At 42.5% G+C, this 19,005-nt stretch overlaps 1 protein-coding gene across 2 annotated transcripts in view; it reads right to left on the reverse strand.

Moving 5' to 3' along the window:
* ankdd1a (ankyrin repeat and death domain containing 1A) overlaps positions 1–19,005 on the reverse strand; it is a 41,177-nt gene that overhangs the window by 2,506 nt on the left and 19,666 nt on the right. Inside the window, exons 3-13 of one of the 2 annotated variants that reach the window (XM_082530935.1) lie at positions 17,731–17,829; positions 16,354–16,452; positions 16,116–16,220; positions 14,122–14,220; positions 11,788–11,886; positions 7,889–7,987; positions 7,706–7,804; positions 7,139–7,237; positions 6,941–7,039; positions 4,477–4,572; positions 1,082–1,274 (exon numbers count right to left, since the gene is read on the reverse strand). In XM_082530935.1, coding sequence (XP_082387061.1) covers positions 1,082–1,274; positions 4,477–4,572; positions 6,941–7,039; positions 7,139–7,237; positions 7,706–7,804; positions 7,889–7,987; positions 11,788–11,886; positions 14,122–14,220; positions 16,116–16,220; positions 16,354–16,452; positions 17,731–17,829 — 1,186 coding nt within the window. The remainder of the gene's footprint in view (positions 1–1,081; positions 1,275–4,476; positions 4,573–6,940; positions 7,040–7,138; positions 7,238–7,705; positions 7,805–7,888; positions 7,988–11,787; positions 11,887–14,121; positions 14,221–16,115; positions 16,221–16,353; positions 16,453–17,730; positions 17,830–19,005) is intronic. The other variant, XM_082530936.1, reaches the window with a different exon arrangement.

A 19,005-nucleotide genomic window follows, 5' to 3' on the forward strand; every position in this document is an offset into this window, starting at 1 on the left:
TGGGTTTGGATGGACGGAGGTACAGTATCTACCATTCAGGAGGAGGGCAATCTGGTGGGCAGTTTAGCCAAGTTATTGGCCAGTAGTTGGATGGGACCGGCCCCTTCTTGGGATCCTTGGGGATCAGGACAGCCTTCGGTTAGACATTCCGGGTGGGTCTCAACCATTAGCACCTGGTTCATTTGTGCTGCAGGATGCTAATGGAGTTAGCTTGTTAGCTTCCCTATCCAGTAGGTGTTAAACATGGCAGGGAATGGTGCTGTCCAATCCCTCTGCTTGACATGTCTGCCACTGTGATGGTTACTGGATCCTTTCAGGGAGGTTGTTGCAGTCTGCTCTTAGATCCACTAGGCACTGAGCATTTCTGTTATGTGTTGCATCCTTCTTACATATACTCTTCAGTATTGCTCTGTCTCCAGCGTTGGCGGGGCTGTTCTCATTTTGTTCTGCTGCCATTCAGACTATACTTTGGGTAGTTCAGTGGAGAACATCTGGTTTATTCTCCTGGCTTTTATCTCTCTGGTTAACCAAGATTCAGGTATCAGGTATAGGCAGTTGTAGTTGTGCTTCAGGTCATCATTATAAGACAAGATATTGTATGATAATAGACGTTTTTCTACAAAAAAGTGATGTTGTAAAAAAACCAAAAGAAAAACAACACCATCTGCTCTCTGAAATATTAAGGATTAAGCATCCATTTACTCATGTCAGACTATCCATATATTCTAAATAGATCTGTAGTTCATTTGTTGTAGTAGAATTGTAGAAAGAATTCTTGATCTGGGTTAAATTTGACCTAGACCAGAGTTAATCACCTCAGGTACTCAGAATGCTGTAGAGTGAATCAGTCAGTGCCAAATTTGAGAATTTATTTTCAATAAAATCACTGGACCCATGAAACAGTGCTTCTATGGTTCTAGACATTACAGGCCTTATATTACAGTTTTTCAAACTTGTATGATTTCCTGTGTAAAGATTTATATATATATATATATATGAAAAAACCCAACAAGTACAAAAAAGGTAATAAAAATAGCAATAAAACTGTCAATAATTTTTTTAGGAACTCAGCACTGCTCACCTGTCCACTGTTGTTCTATAGCTTGTATATGTGCTTCACTAAAGTCCCAATGCTGAGCGAGAATCTTCCACTCCCCATAACACAGATGCTTTGTGGCGAGGGTCCATAAGACAGAACGGAAGTGCTGTGTCTCTGGCTGATGGTCCTGTTTGAAGCTCAGAGGTCTTCTTACCTGCTCACATCCCCCGTGATCCTGAATTCAACAGGGAGAAAGTTTTGTGAGTCGTTCGAAGTTAAAAGGATGTTATCACGTTTTATGCATATGATGTACAAAGAAAACAAACTCTCAGTACCTCTTGCTTTTAAAACTAGCACAAAGAATTTACAAGATACTTAGCTGGTTTGTTAAATACCTTCTCCAGGAACAAAAGGCAGTACACAGCTGTTTTACACCTTAAGCTTCACACTCCCTTGCTACCTCCAAAAGTCATTTCCTTCTATACCTAATACGTGGTTTTGTCATCTAGCAAGAACTGCAATCAAGCATTTGCAATAACTAATAAAAAAAGCACTTGGGACAATTGTGTTGGTGACAGCTTTTGTTATAATATCAATAATATTCATATGAATATGGGATACTGTTACATGTTTGCACAGACTTTTGTGGAATATGGAGACACTCCTGGCATTATATGAGCAAAGTGAGACTCATTTTTTAGGGTTGGTGGAGATGAGTGTGAAGATCCAAACAATCCCTGTCAGTGATGGAGAAGCTTTGATGGAAATATTTGGTAAAAAGTTCACCAGCATGAAGGAAATGAAGTTTCAAACTTTCCTTAGGAGGAGCCCAGCACGCCTGCTTAAAGAAAAGTGAGTGTGGCGATGTGGATGCTTGCAGCGACTGCTGTATAGAGGCCATCCTGCTACACATGAAACACATCAGAGTCATAACTGTTATTTTAGTCACGTGTTTGTTTATTATCCTTATTGTTTTATCTGGGACTGTTTGCAGACATCTCAGAGAGAGGAGACACCAGCATCTGAACAGAGACTCAAACCAGCAACCTGCAGCTCCCTGCTTGGCTGCTCCAGTTTTCTCCTCACTCATGTTGCCCACCAGTGATTTCTAGCTGCCCACCCACACAGCAGGCTAGAATATGCGCTGAGCCTCAGCACCCAATACTTGGACATGTTTTCTTTATTAAATAATGAACCAGACCCCAAAAGTAAACAGCTGTTATTGCTAGGCAACGGGAGCAGCCTTTGGCGATGCAGCACCTGACATTCCTGACCATGTGGGCGGAGCATGCATGAAATGGAATGTTCAGTAGAACTGTGCAACACAAGCACTTAGTTCCAGCATGTTTCATTGTATCCAGACACAGCTAGAGACACATCTACAGCAGCATCTCTGTGCAGGACAAACGACAGTTGACGAAGAAACATCGAAAACTTCACTTCACTCCTCTACAAAACGTTGGCTCCTTTGTTTAAAAGGCCAAAATGAATCAGGGGAGAACGAGAAGAGGATCGGCGAGTGCTTCACCTCACAATTCAGTACAGCTGATTAACCTGCAAGAAGAACTTCAAATGATACAGGCTGAAAATATCAAATTAAAAGAAGAGGCAGAAAAATCAAGAGGAGAAGCTAAAGATTCACAGTTTGAAACTGATGTAGTATTGCAGGAATTACTGCATGTGGGTCTCAGACTTAAAGGAGAGAAAATGGGAAAACAACAGGCAGAAAAGGAGAATGAAAAGATGAAGAAAGAACTGTTGGAAGCTCAAAAAGCATTGGAGGAAGAGAAAAGCACAGCACAAGAAGCCAACAATAAATATCAAACTGCAAAGAAGGAGGCAGGAAATGTGATGCAGGAATTACAGGAGGTGCAGGAAGCTTTTGAAGAGGGAAAAAAGAAAATGCAGTTGGCAACACAAGAAGCTGCAAATGTAACAGCTGAAGCTGAAACACTAAGGAAGGAATTACTGCATGTAAAGCAACAACTTGAAGAGGAGAAAAGACGTAAAGATGAGGCAGAAAATGAGATTGAAAATTTGAAGAAAGAATTGTTGGAAGCTCAAAAAGTGTTGGAGGAAGAGAAAATGAAAATACAGGAAGCAAAGAAAGAAATGGAAGATACAAAGAGTCACACTGAAAACATGAAGAAGGAACTGATGAAAGTGCAAGAAGAACTTGCAGAAGAGAAAATTGAGGTGAAGGTATTCAAGAAAGAAATGACGGTGACCAAGAAAGACTGCAAAGACGCACTGAAAGAACTACGAAAGCACAAAAAGGAAGCTAAAGAGCTCCTCAAACACAAAGGGAAACTGGCCAAACAGCAGCTGAAAGAAAAATTTAAAGATGCCGAGGAGCAGCTCAACAAGACCTTAAACGAACTGAAGGCAAAAGAAAAAGAAAAGCAAGCTGAGGACAGGAGGGGATTCTGGAGCAGACTGCTGAGAAAGAACTGACTCAGCAGCATCAATAGTTTCTTCCTCCTAATGTTAAAATCTCCACCTTTCTTTCACCCCATCCTTCTTCTTGGGACGTTTGCTTGTTTTTTAAAAACTGAAATGCACAAATAAAATTGCCATAACTTGACCTCATGTTGCCTGCTTCTTTTCTTGTGTGTCTGTGGATGTAAAACAGTAACACACTTTCTGCTCTGTGTCTTTAATTGTAAATAAATGCAATATGTTTTCATTTTAAAATGCAGTGCAAAAAACTTCTGCTCTGAATCTTTTTTTTAGCAAAAAGCTTTTTTTTTGCCTGTTGTGGAAGTTTTCCATTTAAATAAAGCCTGCAGACGAGCGGTGAGCGGTAGCTAACATTCTTTAATCAAACACACAAAGAACAGACAACCAAGCTTGATGAAGTCCCTGCATGACCGCGGGACAGACGGTCAGCAGAGTCTGAGCCCAGCATGGCTCTCAGTTAAATACCTTCTCCAGGAACAAAAGGCAGTACACAGCTGTTTCACACTCCCTTGCTGCCTCCCAGAGTCCTCAAAGACACAAAAGACTCTTCCTGTGGAGTCGTCTGCTTCCCCCAACTTCCTTACTACACCCCCACCATTTGTCTTACTGTATGAGTGTGAGACATGTTAAAATCCAGTGGCACCAAGGCATCATACAATAAAATAATGTGATTAATACATAAGTAAAAGAAATTCCTTTACATGCCCCTTCCTGATTTCTTATGTTTTAAGCATCTTGGAGACCTAGTCATAGTGTATGCTCTGAGTTGTTCTCGTTCTTTATAACTATGCCTGTATGCCAGGATTTTTTTTTTATTACAAAATCCAAAACAATTAATATGTATATAATGTGAAAAACTCAACAGGACATGGGTGCTGATACGCTGGAAAAGAGTGAAAATGTATTTATCGAATATGAGCACAGATTTCATATAAGGAGAGTGTATTTAGTATTAATATAGCGTTAGCAACACTTACCTTCTCCCATTTAGAAAAACGGTCAGCTTTAATTATCATGTCCACCAGGACGACATGGTTTCCTCTTGCTGCCACTTCCAGACATGTTTTTCCCTGCTGTGTACATTAGATGGCCAGAAAAGCATTGCTTTGTTAGAAGACACAGCTATGAGTGTCATAGATCTGAATCTATACTAAAACAGTTATCATGATGCTGTGCTACAAGATTAACTTTGTCCGGACAAAGAAAAAGTGAACTACGCATCAAGGTTTCAAATGGTGTGAAAAAAGATAAATATTCTACTTAAGACTAGCGTAACAAAGATCTTAATTAATATGATATAGAAGGATCAATGCACCAACTGAAAACTGTTTTTATTTGTTAGTGTACAATGTGAAATACACAGCTCAAAAAAGTAAAGGAACACTTGATCATCAACCACAAGTTAAACTTTACGGATATCAAGCTGTCGTCTTCGGAAGTGTAAGTGAATCAATTAATTTCACCTTTTTTTGGTGCAAATCAAACAGGTGTACTGAAGACGTTCCAAGACAAACCTTACTGTGTTATAGCACCACTAGAGGGGGTTGCCCTACTTTACTAAGGAGGTGGCAGATGACATCAACAGGATGTACAGCGTTGGTAGGGAGGCATTACAGTATTCACATGCAGGTAAAGGGGGTGTGAGTGTGTATATGGGTGTGTGTGGTCATACAGGAATGCAAGTAAATACGTTATCCTCCGACACACCTCTCATCTGTGCAGAACTGCGCTGAACACGTTCCCAACCGGAAGTACAGATACCGAGGTGCATCATGGGTAACGTAGTATAAACAGTTACAATGAACAAGCGGACTTTTAACAACTGTAGTAGTTGGGGGAGTCTCGTAGTGGGTGTGTGAGTATAGTGTGGCAGCCATTACATGCTTGTGTGTCTGTTCTGAGAGAAACCATACCTTTGTAACGGGCTGGCGCCGGTGACTACCCATCTCCGCACATGTACGTACGGACAGAGTAGAGCCGTGGAGACTTGGCTTGTATGGTCTTATGTTGCTAACATCAAATAAATGTGTTGTTCGATTTAACTGACTGACTTTGAGTTATCCAGCTAACCTCCACACCACATGCTCGCTGGACCTGCTAGCTGTTCTTCCTCGCCAAACTGCTCTTACAGTTCCAAGACAATCTCCATAAAGTAAATGATTCTGCAGGTGATGGGACAGACCATTATTCTCTCCTAGAATTGCTTTTTGATATCCTCGTCAGTACTGGTTTGATGAGAGAGTACCTGCAGCACATCCAGGTTACACTGTGGCCATGTCCACACTGAGACGCCGTTTTCGGTGAAGGAAAACGCAGCGTTTTGAAAACGCTATCCAAAGCCGTTTTCGTGTTGCAGTGTGGACAGCGAATCCCGAGCCTTTTCAAAAACGATGACACATTTTAGTGATGTGATGCAGTCATGTGACCAATCAAACTAAGATAGCGGAGGGCATTATACAGCGTTTGTTTTGTTTGCTCTCAGTTTTGACAGCGCTATTAAAGATTAATATCAGTCTGTACGTGCTCCAGAGCTTTTCTTCAAATTCTTTAACTCTCACTCGCTTTTGCAACTTTGTACTTTTGTGTTACTCGCAGCAACAACTCCAGCTCATTGTTAGTCCATTTAAAAAACTCGGTGCTTTTCCTCAACATTTGCCGCGACGTTTCAAAGAGCCGGAAAAGTAAATAAATGGCAGACGGAAATGAGGCAGGCCGAATCTTCTTGCGTTTCACGCATGCGCAGGACTGGAACGGAAGCGTTTTCGGCTGTTTCAATGTGGACGCACAACTCTGTGAAAACGACTGAAAACGATAGTGTGGACGAGGAGCGTTTTCAGACAAAAACGCCATTTTCAAATTTTAGTGTGGACGTAGCCTGTGTTTCCCAGCACAGTCTGAAGAGTGAGGAGCAGATAGTAGGAGACAGGCCAGAGCTGAAAGTTCATCGCAGTGTGAATGCTAGATAGAATTGTGTGTATGCAGGTTTGAATTGGTAAATTATGTTGTGTAAAGCTCCTTTATCATTAACCATGCTAGCCAACAGTACCCTGTACTGCTGGGATGAAATCCTCAGAGCTTGTCTTAATGCACTCGGTCCTGGGTTTGTGTTGCAGGGCAATACCCAGTGACCTGGCAATTATATAATGATGAAGACACTGATGTCACTGCCTGGCCCTCATGTTTCACACACCTGAATCCCTCATCCAAATCTGGGAGGAGATCCCCCCACCACCATCCACCATCTCATCCAGCCTTCAAAAGGCTGATGATTATGGTTTTCACTGACCTTTGTGACCCCTGACCCCTTCTTGTTTTCAATGAATTTCAAAACGTACGTCAAAGTAACATGAATATTTTTTAAGGTCTGATGTGTGACTTTAGTACTCCATTTATTGTTTTGAGCAGTGTACATAATATTCTGTGTGAAGCTGTGTGTGGTACCTTATCAGTTAGACTGAGACTAACTCTAGAAATCAGCATCATCTCAGCCAGGTCATGCCAGCCATGTTCTGAGGCAATGTGTAGTGCGGTCTGCTGCCTCTGTCGCCCACATGACAGACAACCATTAAGTAAAATTACTGTATTATAGGACATTTTATTATGCATTGTGTTCATGTGGCTGTGGAACTTTGTACTTACAATGTCAGTGGCATTCAGGTTGCTGCCAGCATCGATAAGCAATCGTACAACTTTTGTGTGATTGTTGAAAACAGCCAGGTGGAGTGGTGTGCAGTGTTGCTGTTTCAAAGAGAAACAGGTATTAAAAAGCTGCTCTCTATGATATTAACTTTTAAAACGTTTACAAGTGTTTACTGCCTAATTTTAGATTTCTTCTTCATTTTATGCACCAAAATGCTAACATGCTAACATACCACTGTGTAAGAATACCCATATGGAAAAGATATATATAAATCTTATAAAGCTTTGTGTTATGTGAAACTTGTGTGAAAAGCATACAAGAGTGAAAACAGATATAAGATCCTTTGATAAATTATATAAATGAAACTTGTTTTGGATACTTACTAAAACAATATATGAAAGTAATGAGAAAGTGGCCACTTTCATGAGTAAATCATATAAGCCTTATATGAAGTAAGCCAAATCTTATGCAAGTCTTTTATAAATTTCTTCTATTTCTTTTGCATATGGGTACTTTAAAAGAATTATCATAATTATTTTTTTCCGGAGATAGCTAACAGTGCTTACATTGTTTATAGCATCTACATTGATTCCTGCCTTCAGCAGCAAGCTGGCCTCTCTGTCATGACCATGCTGTGCCACATAATGGAGAGCATTCATTTTTCTCTACAGACAGAAGATAAATATTAATTCATGAAAATAACACTGCCAACCCACTCTTGAATTGCATATTTAAGTAAACAAGCATACATTAGTTTGTGCATTGACATTACAGCCAGAATCCAGCAGAAGTCTAACGCATTCATAGTGACCTCCGTCAGCTGCCGTGTGCAATGGTGTGAGATCATCCTACAACAACACAATACAACAGGTACAATCAAGGTCAAAGGTTTTTACAGTTTAAAGCTTATTATTCACAAGCATGAAGAAATGTGTTTTTTCAGGTTCAAAATGCTTGAGTGATCCCAAGAGTTTGGTGAGTAGGAATCATTTTTGCTTAGAAGGGTCTTGCAAGGCCAACAGGTCCTGGGTCAAAGGGCCAGGCTACTTGAAACTAGAGAAATCGCTGTGATTAGGAGTCAGCTACCTCACCCAGTTTACTGAGGAAACCACATAAACTAACATTACTAATAGTTTTTCCCCATGCTGTGAAAGTTCTTTTATTTTTTGGCAAATTCAAATCTGGTCTTCCTGTTCTTGAGCGTAACCAGTGGTGTACACCTTGTTGTAAACTGTCTGAGCTGGCTAGTATATTCCTTCTGGTTGAAAATGTCCCAAATGTTATTTTGGCTCCTCATAAAACTTTTTAATCTCTCTCTGATATGTTTATTTAGTTTTTCATTTAATGATGGCTTCTGTTGCTTCATCAACATCTCCTTAAAACTCATATTAAGTGTTCCAGTAAACAGCTACCCAATGCCAAGTGTAAATGGTTGTCTGCCTCTCTGTGTTAGCACTGTAACAGATTGGCAGACTGTTCAAGGTATACCCTGCATCTCTCCCCATGGAGGTGAGATAGGCTCCAGCCCATCAATGACCCTGAATGGGTGAGTGGATGGCTAAAAAGAAAACAAGAAAAATGCTTCAGTGGCAGGACCCACTGATTGATAGGATTCACCCTTCTTTAAGGTTCTGGACATCATAAGGCTGCTCTGGTCTGCAACACAACACACAGTTAGGTACACAAGTGTTTTGGCAATTACAATTTCTGTAATTTGTTCAATCTTAGCCTTCGCTTGTGTCAGCATCTCTTTGGACCTCATACAAAGGGTTTCACTGGACATCTACTAAATGTAAGTTCAACACTTATCTCTATATCTCTGCTTAATTACTGATAGAATAATTATGGGAAAAGTCTTAAATGGCCACAAAACTGCTTGGCAGCCATGTATCCAAATGCTTTTGAGCCTCAAAGGTTTAAAAGAGTATAAAAATTTCTATAATTCCTAAACAATTAATGCAACACTTCTGTTAAACCCTTTATAACAACCCTGTTTCCTGCACCCTGTCCAGAGGTGCTGGATCTGGGGGGCATCCGTTCATCTGGGTCTATGGCTTGCAAAGCCTTGCTCCCTGTGGGACGCTGTTCTTGATGGTGGGATTGGTTTGGGATGGCAGAATGGGTGGCTTCAGGGGTGGGCACACGGTTGTCATAGAGATGTATGGGCTCTTTCTTCGGTACTCTTAGGGGTGCATAACAAGTAAACTATCATGGTAACGGTAAATGGTAAATGGACTCACACCCATTCGCACATGCTCTTTGGTAAATGGTAAATGGCCTGTATTTGTATAGCGCTTTCTATGTAAGTCCTTTTTATCTAATGTTCACACACATTCTTCGCGCGCTGGATGCATCTGAGAGAAACTTGGGGTTACTATCTTGCCCCAAGATAATTGCCATGCAACCTTGTTTGGTTTCCCAGATGTACAAATCATGGCAAACCTCCTGGCACTTAACAGCGAACACTATATTATTCTATTTGTGTTGGTGGAACCAATTTTTGGCACAGTGTGTTTTGGGGTTTAAAAGCCATAGTAACTCTGTGTTTAGAAAAAAATGTGTCTCAATTATGGCCTGGCCTGTATTTATAGCGCTTTACTAGTCCCTAAGGACCCCAAAGCGCTTTACATATCCTGTCACACACACATTCACACACTGGTGATGGCAGCTACGGCGTCTTGCAAGCAATGTTTTAACGCTCAAAACATGAATTTGTTTGTTATTTAAGTTTTTAACTGTAGCTACACCAAAAAGTGCCATTACTGGGTCTGGGGGGAGCTGTTTTTTTAAAAATATCAGACAATGTTTTAAATATTTTAGACCAGTAGGTGGCGATGCTGGGACATGTCCAAACACAGTGAGGCAGAATTCTGGCCACATCGATCACATCTTGAGTCAGCCCCTGGAAACATCCTTGAAACCTTCAGTTTTGACAGATGGAGCCTATGCAGGACCTTAAATTGTAGCAGTCCGTGCCTGCAGCAGACAGAAGTGGAGTGAACCAGTTCTTGTGCTTTGGTCCATTGATCTTCAGTGATGTTAGTACCCAGTTCCTCACTCCAACTGTTTCTCAAGTGATCAAATGTAGTTGTACTGTCTATTTGCGAAAGTTGGTTGTAGATCCTGGAAATAGCTCCTTTCTTTAGCGGGTTCATCGGGAACAGATCATCTGAAACTAGCTTTTGTGGTTCATTGGGAAAGGATGGAAACGTTTCTTTAATAAAATGACGTATTTGTAAATACTTGAAAAATCTTTTTCTATGGAAAATTTTTTTGCTGAAGTTGTTGAAACGAAGGAAAGAGATTATCAATAAACAGATCCTTGATTGTGTGTATCCCTTTGGAAGTCCATAACTGGAATGTGGATCCTGAGAACAATGTGTATGCTTGATTATGAATTAATGGTGTAAAGATTGAACATTGACGCCAATGAAAATGCTTTCTAATTTGAGACCAAACTTTTAGTGAGTCAGACACTACCGGATTTTTACATTTATGCTTACCCAGATCTGAGTTTGAATGAACCAAAGATTTAAGAGTATTAGAGAAAAAAGTCATACTTTCCATCCGTTCCCAATCAGGTCTATGTTCCCCACCCCAGAATGACATACAACGTATGTTACAGGCCCAATAACAGAGCTGAAAGCAAGGCAACCCCATTCCTCCTGTAATCTTGGGTCTTTGGAGAAATGTCTTTTTCATTCTGGGTGTCTTCTTGTTCCAGATAAACTAAGAGATTAACTGGTCTATTTTCTTGAAAAAAGTTTTTGTGATCAATATTGGGATACATTGAAACAAAAATAAAAATTTGGGTAAAGTGCTCATCCTAATGATATTTACTCGTCCAGCAAGCGAGATGGGCAGTTTAGACAGTCTTTCCAAGTTCTGTTCAGTTTGATGGTATAAATTAATAAAATTAAGTTTGAAAAGGCCAGAGAATTCACGGGTTACAGTTATTCCAAGATATTTGAAAGTATTTGAGACGGTAAAAGGAAACAAAGTCAATGTAGCGCTATCTAACTTTTCTAAAGAACTAACAGGAAACAATATGCTTTTTGTTAGGTTGATTTTGTATCCAGAAATTTTCCCAAATTCAGTTAAAACTGTCAGAATTTTTGGCACAGAGAGACACCTTATGTTCTACACCAAATCTCCTTATTCCTTTATAATCCTTTGTAGAGCGTAATTGAATGGCGAGAGGTTCTATGACAAGTGAAAATAGCAATGGGGACAGAAGGCACCCTTGTCTTGTAGAGCGGTGGAGGAGGAAAGGACTAGAAGTTATATTATTTGTGTTAACCGAGGTTTTGTGTAAAGCAGCTTAGCAAGGGAAATATAATTAGGGCCTATGCCAAACTTTGACAGGGTCGAGAAGAGGAAACCTACTCGACCTGTCAAAGGCCTTCTCCGCATCTAGTGAGAGTAGTATTTCTGACATGTTTTTAAAAAATGTTGGTTTGTGTTTTTTAAGAAATATTCTAGATTTACTAAGACACGTTTTAACATCGTCATTATGGGTTTTTCACTGTGGGCTGATAGAAAATGTAATTTATACCGCTTAAAATGAATAAACATGTACAAAAGAGAAGGATTCGTAAATGTTTCTGAACATACCCCTTTAAGTGTACAGGCTCATCATCATACTTACTATATTCCTTTTATCCACACTGACACCAGTCTCTAGGATCTTCTGTAGGATCTCTGCGTGCCCTTTGCTTGCTGCTAGGTGCATAGGCGTGTGTTCTTTCTGTAATCCAGACATAACAATATATAATAACTAATATATATATATATATATATATATATATATATTCCTGCCTGGGGCGTCTGTATCCAGTAAGGGTCCTAAGGCTAGACCCCCTATGCTAAGCAAGCCTACCGCAGACATGAGCGAGACAGATAAATATGAAGGCATGCCGGCTCGGACGTCGCCCGGATCAACAAGGTCCGCGTCAGGTGTTGAGGAACCAGGGCACCCTGACGAAAAGTGGGCTACTGGAACAAGAAGGCATCGGTGGGCAAGGGACGCATTGGGAAGATGGCCCCAACTGACCGAGTGCTCAGTGAATACCTCAGGCAGCAGAAACCCAAGAAAGAGGAGGGAGACGAGGAACCAGCATGGAAGGACAGGCCCCTGCACGGTATGTACCACCGGCAGATAGAGGAGGTGGCTGATATCCAGAAATCCTACCAGTGGCTGGACAAAGCTGGACTGAAAGACAGCACAGAGGCACTAATCATGGCAGCACAAGAACAAGCTCTGAGCACAAGATCCATAGAGGCTGGGGTCTATCACACCAGGCAAGACCCCAGGTGCAGGCTGTGTAAAGATGCCCCAGAGACAATCCAGCACATAACAGCAGGGTGCAAGATGCTAGCAGGCAAGGCATACATGGAACGCCATAACCAAGTGGCCGGCATAGTGTACAGGAACATCTGTGCCGAGTATAACCTGGAAGTCCCGAGGTCAAAATGGGAGATGCCCCCAAGGGTGATGGAGAATGACCGAGCTAAGATCCTGTGGGACTTCCAGATACAGACGGACAAAATGGTGGTGGCTAACCAACCGGACATAGTGGTGGTAGACAAACAGAAGAAGACGGCCGTAGTGATCGATGTAGCGGTTCCGAATGACAGCAATATCAGGAAGAAGGAACACGAGAAGCTGGAGAAATACCAAGGGCTCAGAGAAGAGCTCGAGAGGATGTGGAGGGTGAAGGTAACGGTGGTCCCCGTGGTAATCGGAGCACTAGGTGCGGTGACTCCCAAGATAGGCGAGTGGCTCCAGCAGATCCCGGGAATAACATCGGAGATCTCTGTCCAGAAGAGCGCAGTCCTGGGAACAGCTAAGATACTGCGCAGGACCCTCAAGCTCCCAGGCCTCTGGTAGAGGACCCGAGCTTGAAGGATAAACCGCCCGCAGGGGCGTGCTGGGTGTGTATATATATATATATATATATATATATATATATATACATACATATACACAAATCACATCCAGTTTGCGTTTAGTTAGACCATCATTTATTTTTCACACACCTCCAGGCTGTGTAAGGGCTATCTGACCAAGAAGGACAGTGATGGTGCGCTGCACCAAATGGCCTGGCCTCTACAGTCACCTGACCTAAACTTAGTGGAGATGGTTTGGGATGAGATGGAGCGCAGAGTGAAGGCAAAAGGACCAACAAGTGCTCAGCATCTCTGGGAACTCCTTCAAGGCTGTTGGAAAACCATTTCAGGTAATGACCACATGAAGCTCGTCCAGAGAATGCCAACAGTGTGCAAAGCAGTAATTAAAGCAAAGGGTGGCTGTTTTGATCTGAATGAAAATATACAATATAAAAAATGTTTTGAGTTATTTCTCACTTTTTCGTTTACTTCATAATTCCATGTGTGTTCATTCATAGTTCTGATGCCTTCATTGAGAATCTACAATGTAAATAGTCATGGTTCTCACTTGGCCTTGTTTTTATAAACATTTCAACACATCTTTTCAAGTCAGTTTCAAAACTCTGAAATGCTGGCTGCTGCTCAGCACAAATTACCTTGGCAGAAGTATGGGAGAGCCTAACAAAGCTTTTTTGCACAGCTTCTGCTTGTATGGCTAAACACATCTGCTGATTCAAAGTGTGTGTATGTGTGTCCATGTCTAGCTATCTTTGTGAGGACCGAAATCTGCATTCTGCTATACTTGTGAGAACCAACAGTCACTTGTGAGGACACACAACCTGGTCCTCACAAATTTGAAGGCATTTCAAGGCATTTTTGAGGCTCAAAATGTGGTTTTAGTGTCAGGGTTACAATTAGGTTATGTTTAGGTTTAGGGTAAGGGTTAGGGTTAGGCATTCATATTTAATGGTTAGGGTAAGGGGCTAGGGAAAGCATTATGTCAATGAAGGTCCTCACTAAGATAGCTGAACGGGGTTGTGTGTGTGTGTGTGTGTGTGTGTGTGTGTGTGTGTGTGTGTGTGTGTGTGTGTACCTTGTCCTTCAAACCAGGCATGTAACCCATTCCAATCAGAAATTCAACTGCTTCAAGCTGTCCATGTTCAGCAGCTAGGTGTAGAGCTGTCTTCCCTGACTGAGCAGAAAGACATACACATATGTTACATATAGTGTATACAATAGTGCTTCACTGAGTGCTTCACTGAGTGAATGGGTTAAATGCAGAGCAGGATTTCCCCACAGGGATCAATAAAGTATGCATTAGTATTATTATTATTACAAACAAGATATAATAATTCCATTAATATCCATATAATAAAAATTCCATTCATTTTCAGCTTGATTTATTGATATACTGCTTATACACTGCTCAAACATGTAAGGAAACACTTAATCTGAGTATAGCATCAACTAAATAAAATTTCTGGGATGTTGATCTGGTCAGCTAAGTAGTAAAGCACTCAAAGCGCTTTGTACCGGATTCAATAGTGATGGGCTAAAGCTTAGGTCTCCCAGTTTGCCTACCAGATGCTGTGGGATGATGGTATTCTTCTCCATGTGTGCAAGGTTCTGGTACAGAGCCAAGGAGATGGCATCCTCAATGGAGTGAGTTTGCCAGTAGGCAAACTGGAAGGGGTCGAATTTGGAAGGGAATCTAGAGCTAATTGACCAGGAAACATCTCCTGGACCGCGAGTCTTCTATGAAGAGCCGTTTTTCTTTGTCACCAGCGGTCGCGGCCGCTACTGTGTGCTGGCGGGGCCCGTGTCCCGGGGACGGAAAAGCATGAGGCAGCAGGCAGCGGCCCGCTCTGGCGCCAAAACGCTGATGGTAGAAACAGAGGTCCTGTCCACGGCGCCGCTGCGCCACGATCTCTGCCATGAGCAAAGGGTGGGATGCTCCGGGGCAGGTCGGCGGGGAAGTGGAAGGTGCCGCCGGCGAGGCAGGAGAATACGATCCGCTACCTCAGCCAGGGAGCGATAATCGTTCGCACCCAGGAGCGGAGAGTTGGCGAGGCTGGGTCTCACGGCTACCGGCAGCTGTCGGAAGAAGATGTGGGCGAAGAGCGAAGAGGAATCCCCTGTTGTCCAGTCCAAGCAAGGATAGCATGTGCTCCATCAGTTCCAGAGCCGTACCGCCACCCAGGCCTGAGAGGGAGAGGAGCTTTTCGGCTCGCTCTGCGTCAAAAAGGGCATAGCGCCGAAGAAGCAGGTCCTTAAGGGCGGTGTATTTCCCTTGGGTCCCAGAGGAGAGTCAATGCACGACGGGTGGCTAGCGGGTCGAGCAAGGCCACCACATAGTGATATTTCGTGTCGTCGTCAGCCAAGATGCCACGAAGAGCGAACTAAGCCTCCATGTGCACGAACCACGACGGGGGATCGTGAAGCCAAAAGTCCGGCAGCTCAAGCGTGGCGCTTGAGCTGCCGGACTTTTGGCACGGACTTGGCACGGACTTTTGGCAAAGGCAGCTGCAGCAGGAGGCAGAGGTCTGGCAGCCGCTGATGCATCCAGAGCGGAGCCGGTGCCACCATCAGGCTGCAGCATGCTTGAGTCAGGGGTGGAGGTAAACACAGGCGACACGAGGGCTCTTGACTAACACTCCTCATGTATTACTCATTACCACACAACTGAATACTTTTCCCTCCAAAACACAGCAACAACACTTCCTCAGAACTGGGTGTGAGTCGAGCCTCCAGTGGTCCACCACAGTAGGATTATATTTAACTGCTAAAACTTTCTGAACAAGTTTTACACCACTGAAAAAATAATATGTGAGGGCATCATTTTTTATATTTTGACTTTCACTTCCACTCCATTAAGTGACGTGGCATCCTTTATTCCTAGCACATTACTTAGTCCATATCAGTATAGATATCCAACATGATTTTATGTTTTGAAAATGTTCCTTTTTGGGGGGCAGTGTATTTTGCGCAAATAATTTTTTGCTAGGAGATGAGAAAAGAAAGGAAGTGTTTGTTCTTTTTATGACTCAGTTAGTACAAAATTGCTCTGTAAAGCTAGTAGTCCGTCACCTTTTCAACTCCATCTAGACTGATGCCTTCTAGGTGCGCCAAGATGAACTCCAATACTCTGATGTGTCCTCGCTGAGCAGCACAGTGCAGCATATTCAGACCGTCCTAAGATGAAAAGGATATCAGGTCAAGACAATAACCTTGTTATAAATAAGTTGCATTGCAACCCAATAAAAAAAAAAGAAACCCTGTTAAATTCAGATTTTTTAACAGTTCAATGAAATATGGCAGCTCTTACTTTGTTTTCAGAGTTGAGCTTGGCTCCACAGGACACCAGGATCTGTAGGATGTTTAGGTGACCAAACCAGGATGCCAGAAGCAGAGCATTCATCCCAAACTGTGGACGATATTTACAAACTAATGAATCAGAACACAGAGAAAAATGTCTGACATAGGAATGGGAATCAAAAACCGGTTCTATTAGAAGACTGGTTCCCAGTAGTTTAATTCCTTGGAATTTAGTCTGCCTGCCTATCGATTCCAGTTGCACTTGCGCTACAATCAGCTGAATTTAGTGTGTGCTGGAGGACGAAAATAGTGGCACAGTCCACAGTTTGTATATGTACATTGCTATTATTCTTATTGCACAAAAAGGACAAGACCGTGACAGTAAGATGGAAACTGCATCCAGGACAGAAACAACTGCATTATGTTGCTAACACAACTTTGGCTCTTTGCATGCACAGACAGCATAACAAACCCATCATTGTCAAATTTCTCTAAGATTATGTTAAATGATGGTTTTCACAAGGTATAGCAATTCTATTTTCAATTCAGTTTTATTCATATAGTGCCAAATCACATAACCAGTTGCTGCAAGTCACTTTATATTTAAAGGTAAAGACCCTACAATAATACAGAGAAAACAGACAGCCAAATGACCCCCAGTGTCTGACAACTGATGGTACCCCCTGAAAACCAGAACCAATGCAGGGGAATACTGATGTATGACTACCAGTTGAACAACTTTGGCAAACATTGGTGTGGCTGCTCATTGGAAGACACAGTGGATTCGAGCATGTCAGGTGAGTATGGGAACTACCCTCAACCATTTCAACTGAAGGCATGTTTTTTAGCTAACTGTTAGATTACTGAATTCTTATTGTACACATGGGCTTACAAGCAGGATATGGCTGTAGGGCTATTCACAGACAAAGCTACTAGCTATAATTCTAACTATTCTAAAAATGTCACTACCCATTATGAACTAAATATCAATTTAATTAGTGTTAATTAGTGTGGTAGATGTATCAGACTGACAGCAAAACCCAGGGTAAAATAACTTCAGCAACAATACAAATCCACAGTGAGTTATTCCCCATATCAAGGAATGGTGTTATGGGCGTGTTATCGTTACCACGTTTGCGAGACTAGTAGGGTCCGCATGAGCGCAACATCTGCATGCATGCACAGACTAGCCTATGCCGACAACCCCACAATGTTCCAACTATGAATGCACCGAACCAAACTGTAACAGGAACAGGTGTGTGCCGCTGTCTTTATCCACATCTGTAACAGAATACAATCCCCTTTCAGCTTCCCCCTTGAACTTACAAAGGAATTTTGTAACTAAGGAAGTGAGAAATTGTTCTTGTATCAGTTCAAGTTTACTTACACTGTCAGTCTCATTAATGTCCATATCATGCTCCAGTAGGAGACGCAAAGCCTGTTCATTCCCAGCTCCTGCTGCCCAGTGCAGTGCTTTTCGGCCTACCTACACACACACACACACACAAAAGACAATAACAGCACAGCGTATTTCTTGTTTGTTAGTGCTGACATTTTGGATTAAAATCACTTGTCCATAATAATTCCTTTGAGCTCATTCATTCGTTCTTGTGGCAGCTGAGTGCGATGCGGCAGGAATGAGAATCAGGACACCCAAGTCTGAGGCCGTGGTCCTTAGCTGGGAAAGGGTAGAGTGCCCATTCTGGGTAACGGACAAGTTACTGCCCCAAGTGGAGGAGTTTAAGTATCTCGGGTCTTGTTCACAAGTGAGGGGAGATCGACAGATGGATTGGCTGCAGTGATGCGGACGCTGTACCGGTCTGTTGTGCTGAAGAGAGAGCTGAGTGTAAAAGCCAAGCTCTCAATTTACCGGCCGATCTACATCCCCACCTTCACCTAAGGACATGAGCTTTGGGTAGTGAAAGAACAAGATTGCGGTCAGCCATCCGGGAGGGGTTCAAAGTAGAGCCGCTATGCTTCCACATCAAAATGAGCCAGTTAAGGTGGTTCGGGCATCTGACAAGGATGCCTCCTGGGTGCCTCCTGGGTGAGGTATTCCGGGCATGTCCCACTGGGTGGAGGTCCCAGGGCAGACCCAGGACACGCTGGAGAAAGTGTCTGGGGAGAAGGAGGTCTGGGCTTCTCTGCTTAATAATAATAATAATAATAATAATAATAATGGATTGCATTTATATAGCGCTTTTTGAGACCCTCAAAGTCCTTTTCAATTCCACTATTCATTCACTCTCACATTCACTGGTGGAGGCAGCTACAGTTGTAGCCACAGCTGCCCTGGGACAGACTGACAGAAGCGAGGCTGTCATATCGCACCATCGGCCCCTCTGGCCAACACCAGTAGGCGGTAGGGTAAAGTGTCTTGCCCAAGGACACAACGACCAGGATCGAACCGGTTGTAAATAACAAATATACATTTCAAAAAACATGGTGCAGAAACATTTTGTACAAGTCAAAGGAGCTTGCAAAGAAAAGCGTCTGGACTTCTTTAAGTTGCTTGAAGACGTTTCACCTCTCATCCAAGAAGCTTCTTCAGTTCTAAGGTCAAATGGTGGAGAGTCCCAGATATAAACCCAGTGGGAGTTTCCCCCCACAGAGGGACAAAAGGACCCCCTGATGATCCTCTAATCGCCTGAGCCAAGGTGTG

This window comes from Aulonocara stuartgranti (genome assembly GCF_965226115.1).
Source record: "Aulonocara stuartgranti genome assembly, chromosome: 1".
NCBI lineage: Eukaryota > Metazoa > Chordata > Actinopteri > Cichliformes > Cichlidae > Aulonocara > Aulonocara stuartgranti.